Source organism: Megalops cyprinoides, chromosome 9 (genome assembly GCF_013368585.1).
Source record: "Megalops cyprinoides isolate fMegCyp1 chromosome 9, fMegCyp1.pri, whole genome shotgun sequence".
NCBI lineage: Eukaryota > Metazoa > Chordata > Actinopteri > Elopiformes > Megalopidae > Megalops > Megalops cyprinoides.
The window spans coordinates 6872925-6881465 of NC_050591.1; the positions used below are offsets into that span (position 1 = coordinate 6872925).

General features: G+C 39.6%; 1 protein-coding gene across 1 annotated transcript; it reads right to left on the minus strand.

The window, feature by feature from the left end:
* Nucleotides 1-259: 259 nt before the first annotated feature.
* On the minus strand, nt 260-6752 carry LOC118782912 (cardiotrophin-2-like). Its single transcript, XM_036536534.1, has 5 exons — nt 6748-6752; nt 4267-4357; nt 3843-3944; nt 1059-1241; nt 260-481 (listed from the first exon to the last, which is right to left on the minus strand). Exons 1-5 carry the CDS (start codon nt 6750-6752, stop codon nt 260-262), a joined length of 603 nt encoding a protein of 200 aa, XP_036392427.1.
* Nucleotides 6753-8541: the final 1789 nt, after the last annotated feature.

Sequence of the window (8541 nt, forward strand, 5' to 3'; positions counted from 1 at the left end):
GGGGTATTTATGGTGGTAGGCCAATCGCCCACTTGCCTGCTATGTGTGTGTATTTGTTGACTTATCTTTTCTGCCCTTGATCTGGTCCTGGGTAGGGCAAGGAACCATAAAATGCCTGGTACTCTCTCGACACAGTCTTACAATAGTTGCACCCCATTATGTGTATGTGCACCAAGTGTCTGTGAGGGTGTGTGTGTGTGTGCACGCATGCATGTTTTCTCTTTTTATGTGGGTGTGACAGTGTTTTTGAGCTGCAGCCCTAGCCCCCATGTCTTGATTTCAGGAGGGTGAAGTCACGGGATAGTTTTGCCAGGTATCGCTCCAGGTCCCTCAGGATCACGTAGCCCTGCAGCCGTCTGCACCAGGTCTCAGGAGGCAGGAACTGGGGAAGGAGGAGGAGCTTCTCTGGAGGACTGTGGGTGGGGCCGGAGAGGGGGCAGGGGAGGGGTCTGGTGGAAGCAACACTCCACAGGTACCTCAACTGCAAAGCGTGGGGAAATGAAAGAGCTGGATTTCAGCCTTTGTTTTGTCTTCCATTCCTCTTAGGGGCAAATACTGAAACCCTGCTGCCAAAATTGAAATAAGACTGCCATTATACTGTACAATACTAGAATCAGTGCATCAACCAAACACATGAATAAATAAGGGAATCATTCCAGTAAAGAGTTATTGGGGTAATTCACAGACATACAAGGGATGATCAGATGGACTGATCTAGAACAAGGATGGGGGGGTGGGGTGGGGGCAAGTATTTAATGAGAGCACTGAAAGAAGAGAGACCAATGTGAGAGTAGTGAGACCTTTCTGAACAGTGATTGTATGGGCCTAATTTTATTTCTTTACCCACAGAGGGTAATGTAATAACATATCGATAACATATGCAATAATATATATATATATGCAACAGCTATTTTTACTGAAACTGCTGATGTGCATTGTGTAATGAGTGCGTTCATGGTCTGCACTGTCTTCCTGTGCTGTTAAAATTGGGCTCTATGTGCTCAAATAATACCTTGACTGGCTAATTTTGAACACAAGAGTTAAAATCATGTGTGTACCTGTGAGTTAATTTGATGTGCAAGCTTTTGTAGGTCCACCTGGATGGCTAGGACAGCCTGAATTAGCCTGTTTCTCTGACCCTTCCTCTCTCCTCTCTCTTCCTCTATCTGCCGTCTCTGCAAGTCAAGGTGAACCCAGAAAGAACGCAGGTCTCGGGCAGCCAACCCCAGCCTCTCCACATCCTGCACCAACACAGACACACACATACACATACGCCGTGGCTTTACCGGGGGTAAGGTCATTGACCATGTCTGCTATCCTACGAAATGGTGCCACCTGGCGGACAGCCACATTATTAAGCTCATTTAGCTGGTAAGGAGCTAGTAAGGCTGGCTGCTAAATCCCCAATGACACTTACACTACATTCATGCTGCAGGCATAATGTTCAATTCCCAATTGTTGCTCAGATCTGATTTTTTGTCTGTTGTTGTTCAAATTCATTTTTGAATGAGTGGCCTGTCTGCAATATCAGCATGAACAGACCACTCCATCCTGAAATGTACTGCATGCTCATATAAACAACAAAAAAAGCATCCACATGCAGATTTGGCTAGATTTATTTATTTCCACATATTCAGGGCGAGTTGTGGCAACCAGCTGTCTTGTTCAGAACATACTGAGCGTCTTAGGTTTTCATCTCCATAACCTGTCACAGAGAGCATGCCTTGATTAACAAACACCATCTTTATTATTGTAGAGAGATGCCTAATTATGAAAGATAGCATCAATATGTGTTCAGAGATGTTTGTCCTTGTTGCAAAACATTGGATAACAATTAGGCTTTAATACTGATACTGTATACTTAGGATACAACAAATCTAATAAATATGATGTCATTACAGCTGTTTACATGACCAATCATTGTTTCTTCACAAATTGAAGAATTTGGTTTGGTGTGTTTACAAATATTCACGCATTTGTTCTGTTTTTTGTCTTCCAGTTCCCAGATTAACTGTTTTAAAATCACACAGAATATGTTTTAATGCTAAGAAGATAAGATGTCAAGTTTCCTCAAGTTCAGGGTTTTCAACATGCACATCATAATGAGCATAATTTAACACACCCACCTTTATAGAGCCTACTTTAAAACATTATTGGTAATCAATCACACTCTTGGTTGATGAGGTGACCAGAGTAAGTATGGATTTGTAGAAGGGAGTGAGCCTTCAGCATGTAGTGAGGTTTCAAGGAATTGAACTCTCAGATGAACTTGTCTGTATCATATAGGGTGGAAATGTAGCACAGTGGTAAGGAGCAGGGCTCATAACTGAAAGGTTGCTGGTTTGATTCCCTACTGGGGCACTGCTGCTGTACCCTTGGGCAAGGTACCTAACTAACTAATTGGCTCAGTAAATTTTCAGCTGTACAAATGGATAATATGAAAAAATTGTAACCAATGTAAGTCATTCTGGATAAGAGCATCTGCTAAATGCCAATAATCTAATATAATGAATTGACACAACCTCTGTTGTGTCACCACAGGGACGTTTGTAAACATGTGAACTTATGTCCGGTTCTCCAGTTGTCAATGAAACATCATGAGTTTGAGAGTTAATTCCTGTGTTGACACAAATGTTCCCACTGTAATGCCAATGAAACATCACCTTGGGCTGAGGAGTGAGGAAGTGTCAATACATGTTATCCTCCTGCATCATCTCTAGAATTAATGAGACACAGCATGGAAAATGTGGTTTGAAAGTGGGTTTGAATGTGTATGCTATAACACAACTGACTTTTGAGGATTCATTCTAATTAAATAAAGTCAGACGCACAAAGAACCTATGGAAATCATCAGAGAAATTACACAGAATGACTACCTTCAACAGGACACACTAAATTGGCCTGTGAAAGCTGTCATAATAAAATCATATTAATTTGATGAATTCAAATCAGGAAATGTACTAACTTTGTACTTTGTACTACTAATGTACTAACTTTATCTTGAGAAAAACATTGCACATCCAGTTGTTTGTTTTTCTAATTTGGAAAGTCCACAGTTTTTTTCAATGTTCATCCAATATGGAATGCCCAATTATGTCATGCCCAAGCAACTTCCACTGATAATCTGCAGGGTGGGTGGCCACAGGCAAATACCTGCTCTCCTCCAACACACGAGATATTACCACTACTTCACACACCGCAGTCCCCATATGAAGCTTGTGCAGACATTACCTGGAAGAAGACATTTCATGTAAAGCTTGAGGGCAGGCAGGCCACAGCGCCCAATTCACCAGCGGAGGTTTCTGATGTGCATTGAAACAGACAAACCCCTCGCCACCCTCACTTAGCGGGTGGAATGAAGCCAGTTCTTTTCTGTAGCATTTTCCGGAATAAAATGAATTTGTAAATAATATGACTTGCTGTGCGATATGCAATTAAAAAAAAAAAAAAGTTTAAAAACATAAAAATGGAAAAAGGAACAAATACTTATATTTTTCTGTTTCATCATATATTTATTTGTTCATATGTTTTACTTCCTATTTAATCAGGAGTATGAATAAATATGGAGGGCACTGTACATATCAGCAGAATTACACCTCCATTGCATGTAAATGTTCTTGTCTGAGTAGAGATAAAAACGGCACGCTTTAGAACTCAAAACTCCTGACGCCATATAAAATTATCCCACTGTGTAAAAGACCCTGATTCCTTCCACTGTGGTTTAAATAAACACGTTTCAAGGAAATCTTCAGAGGGGATAGACATAGAGTTTAAAGTGCTTTCCACTATAAAACCCCCCACTAACACCACTAAATGCACTGTTAAGCCTCATCTGCCCATACCTGCATGTGCAGCCATTTGGAGTAGTCCACACTAATGGAGGGCAAGGTATGTAGAACCAAGCGTCGGTCCTCAAACTGGGGGTCTCCCAATTCCTGTGCCTTCTGAAAAGAGGGATTCCACACCTCAGTTACAAATCATTTTTAGAGAAGTACTTGCATCAACATTTGAATGAATTCTGAAATGAGCATGTATATAAGGGTACAGGCTAGGTGTTCAGAAGCATGTACGTTGCCCATGTTAGGGAAAACATTTCAATGTTTTTTTTTCATTAAATGTAGCAGAGCAAGGTGATCTTTCTCTTAAATGTTGTAAAAGCTTTTCTACAGCTTACATTAAAATGACTGTACTTTGACCCCTCGTAACCATGCATTTAAGAGACTGCCTATGTATTCATGAGTGTCGTTGCTGTCATGGGATCCTCACAAATTTCAGAAAAAGTTCTTGGACACTGGTGCGAATCCTGATGGTGAAGCGGAGGGAGTAGGAGAATTTCAGCGCCCTCTGCTGGTAGGGCCTTACAGGACAGCATGGGAAAAAACACACAGGCAACAGCAGTAGCAAGAACACCACCTGCCGTGCAATGGACTTCCTGTGGGGAGGAAACATGGAAAAGAAATGTAAATTAGAGAATGTACAGTATGTAGAAAAACTGAGGGGGAGGTGAGCAGGAGGAGAATGACAAAAGAGCAACTGAATGGAGAGCAGTCATGAATAACTCAATGTAGAACCACAGTCATGAGTATGTGTATTTAGTAGGGATATGCCGTCACGGTCATTTTTGTTACTAGTGTCAGATATAGTAGTGGTTGGACTGAAAAGCACAAAAATCATTCCTTTCCAGCTGTTATTGTCCAGAGATGCCTTTTCATTTCTTTTTGCATATGAATATACCATTAATTGATCCATTATGCAATGGTTTGCCTGACCATAAATTGCTGTTAAGAGAATGCTCACCTGAATTTGTTTCAGCTGTCTTATTTTAATATAGTTATTTTTTTTTAACAATATGAGTGCATCCAAACTTTGGGTTCTTCTCCTTTTGGCAAAAAAACCAATAATAATAATATTCACTCATCTTGAGTTTGTTGTAGAGGACAGCTGGAGGCATGCAGATTTCTCTTCTCAAGTTCAAATCAATCAAAATCAAATCACAAAGTGGAAATTGCCTATAACCTGAGTAAAGTGATGCTGTATGCAGTGATGTAAATGCAGATAGGAGGACAGGTGTGGCTCATAGCTATCTGATGAGTTACAAGGTGCCTGAGAGTGATGCCATCAAACCCACCCCTATCCCCTGTGGAACAAAGCCAATTTATCTCACAACAGAGTTATTTTTATTTTCACATTTGTGTCACCTCATTTTTTTCAAATGTACTATATAAAGATAAAGTTTTCCCACATCTGCTGATAAGGGCCAATAAAAATATTCTTCATATGATGCTTCCCACATATCAGACATACTGACAGAGAGATCAACTGCATAAAGTTTTCAAAAAAAATCAAGAAATCTGATTAAAACACCATTTTCAGCTCAGAGACATGTAATATGATACTCATAATCAATGTCACGTGAGTAAATAAAAAGCTGTATAGAACCTGAGTACAATATATTCCCAATTTGTAATAAAATGTTAGAAAAAGCTTGTGCTGCTAAGTGCCGTGATGTCTTTAGTTGAGTGTTTGCATGCCAGCTGAGAAAGAGAAAGGCAAGAAAAAGGAAGATGCTCCCCACTTTCTCCCCCTGCTGCATGTTTTAATACTATACTAGAGTATTACCAAAGAGACGTAGCTTTGAAACTGTGCATTCCATAGTTCACACTGTCACACAATTCTAAAAGATCGTCATTTTGAAGAGGAAGGAAGACGAATGTCAACCGGAAAGACACCTTTTCTGCCTACACCTCACCAATCACAGAAACACACAAACATTAATGTAAGTGAAGCTATTGTTTTATTTCTACATTTGTTTGAGGATTGACTGTTCCCTGATTGTTGTATTCCATAGCTAAGGATATTTCTCAGTCAAATGTGAGAAAAACATTATATAAAACATAAAGACCAATTTGGTACTTTGTTTTTAAGTTAAGTATCAGCCACTGATGAGAATAAAATCATGCAGGACTCAAGTAATTCTTATTACTGGTCTGCACTGCCCTTGAAAAGTTCACTCACCAGTCAAAAATGTACATTTTCTTGTGCTTTTCAAAATGGACAATATTCCCCTGCCCCTCTGTTCTCATCTAACTCATCCATTCCTTGTCTGTCTACACATAAGGACATTTCACCAGGGTAAATATATGAAAAGCACTGTAAAACCACAGGTTTTCTCTGTTTCTCCACTGAGCACACTGTCTAATGAGAGAGAAACAATCATGATGAAGCCACCTGTACTAGAGTACCAAAACACTACATTCAATGGAAGCACTCAATATTGAGAAACCAATAGCAGTAATAACACAGTAAAAGCTGTTTTCACATCACTCCGTCTGACCTCTGTTGAATTTCTCTCTGTTAAATTCTCCCCAGTTTTGCGCAAAGCCACAACACTGCACAGTTTACAGTTCAACAAAAAAGACATGACCTCTAACAAAGCACTGGCTGGAAAAATATTCACATAGAGTTGACCACAGCACAGCAGAGCACATACTTATTTGTGTATATCAAGTTATTAAACAATAACCGAACAGTATAGTGTTTTCTACGAAGCATAACACTGAACAGTTCATCAAATCACAGGGAATGCAGTGATTGATTGGAATACAGTCCAATGCAGTTACGCTGCAAAGCTGGTGGCAACACAGAGGGCTTCAACCCAGCAAATCACAGTGCAGTGGACTGTGGATGAATGAGCTGTGGCACAGCAAACATGGTGCAAAACAACAAATTACAAACAAATAATCTCACCGCATAGCGATAGGGCAGAGAAAAATGATCCACCTTGTCCCTGGCATTCTCCCCACTCCAGGTCCAGAGCTGTGTACAACTTCCTACACAGTGTAAAGTGCATGTGCTTAGGTAATAGAAGTGAATGGCTGTAAATATCTGCTCCAGTTCATTTTAGTGTAGATGTCAAAGTGTGTGAGAGACTGGGGAGGAGGATAAACATGTTTTACTGTGACACAGGTTAAGCCAAATGACTCTCCTGAAGATTCCAGATTGCTTGGATAGCCCTGCACATTGGTAATGTATAATCGTTTTTGAGGGAGGCACAGTATGGTAGTTTGTACTCTGACCGAGATGAGGGTCCAGGCCCCCTCATTGCTGCTTGCAGCTATATTTTATGTTTAAGTTTTACGTAACGGTTTTCTCCTATGCAATTGAGGAATGTCTTTATATCGGGCTCCTTAATTGTGTGGAAACATACAAATATTCAGGGCTATGTAGGCCACCATGCCATGCACATTCAGTGTTTAATGATTTTGTTTTTTCCCCCCAAAACATAACATGGTAATTTGTCTTACATTCATTATTTTGAGCGTCTCTGTTTTAGTTGCCGTTGTGTAGTTGCATGTTCTTCTATATTAGGACTCATGGTCCCATTTTTCCATTACCAGAACACAGACATCTTTTTTTTTTAGCGCCTGGTACAATATACAATTTCTAAACTCCTTTTTTTGCTTATTAGGCACAATTACATTTGACTGAGTATAATATTATATGTAGGTAAGATGGAAATTATTATTATAAACAGCTTTTCTGATTCAAGCAGAGAAATTAAACATGGTCCCATTGCTTTTGATCACCATATGCAGGCGATTCTTATATCAGTAATTCTAATAAAAGGAGTACACTGTAACTGCATGTGTAAAATAGAAAAAAATACCACAACATATAAAACAACAAAAAGACCAATGTTTATTGATATATGTTACTGAAAAGGCACAAAATATTATTTATGTTACGTTATTTTATTTTTATTTTTATTTGAATGTTTATTTGATAGAGACAGACACACATATGCTCCTCCTTACCTGGGCTTTTAAGAACACATCTTGTAATTATCATAGGAGTGGTATGGTATTGCTGGTAATACATGAAGATAACCTACAAATATTGTTTCAATTGAAACTATAATTCTGTCTTGAACTGTGCAGGTAATGAATTCCAAATGTTAACTCCCTGTATAAAAAAGACTGTCTGGCCAAGAGAAGTTTTGTGATAAGGCACCTTATAATTTACTACAGTGGTGCCCCAAGTGGGCAAACAAAAATTCTTCAAATGCCCCCCAAAAGCAAACAGAGTCAAAGAACATGGTGGGATTGAGTATAATTACCATTTGAAATGTAACTTGTAGTTTAGAGAGACTTTATATTTTGGTGTGGATATATTCATTGAAGGCATCTGTGTCAGTACTTTAGCTTGAGATGTCTTGCTTGTGTCACCCATTTGATCTCCTGTGAATGACCTCTGCCTGCATTTTTGGATTTGTCTTTGCCTTGTGTTTTTGGATATTCTGCCTGTTTTTGTGGATCCTCTGTCTGACTACTGTTTTGCGGCTTGTGCTGTCTAATAAAATGCCTAAGTTTGGCATTCTGGTCTGCGCCTGGGTCCTTCCACCTGAAAGCCTGACAATCTGTCAATCTATCTGAGATGGTCTGTGGTGCAGTTAACTGTGGCTGCTTCTGTGGTTTACTGACCTGAGCACTGTTCAGCAGGAAATGAAGCTTTGTTGTTCCCTGCCCAAAGGAGTTTGCGAAA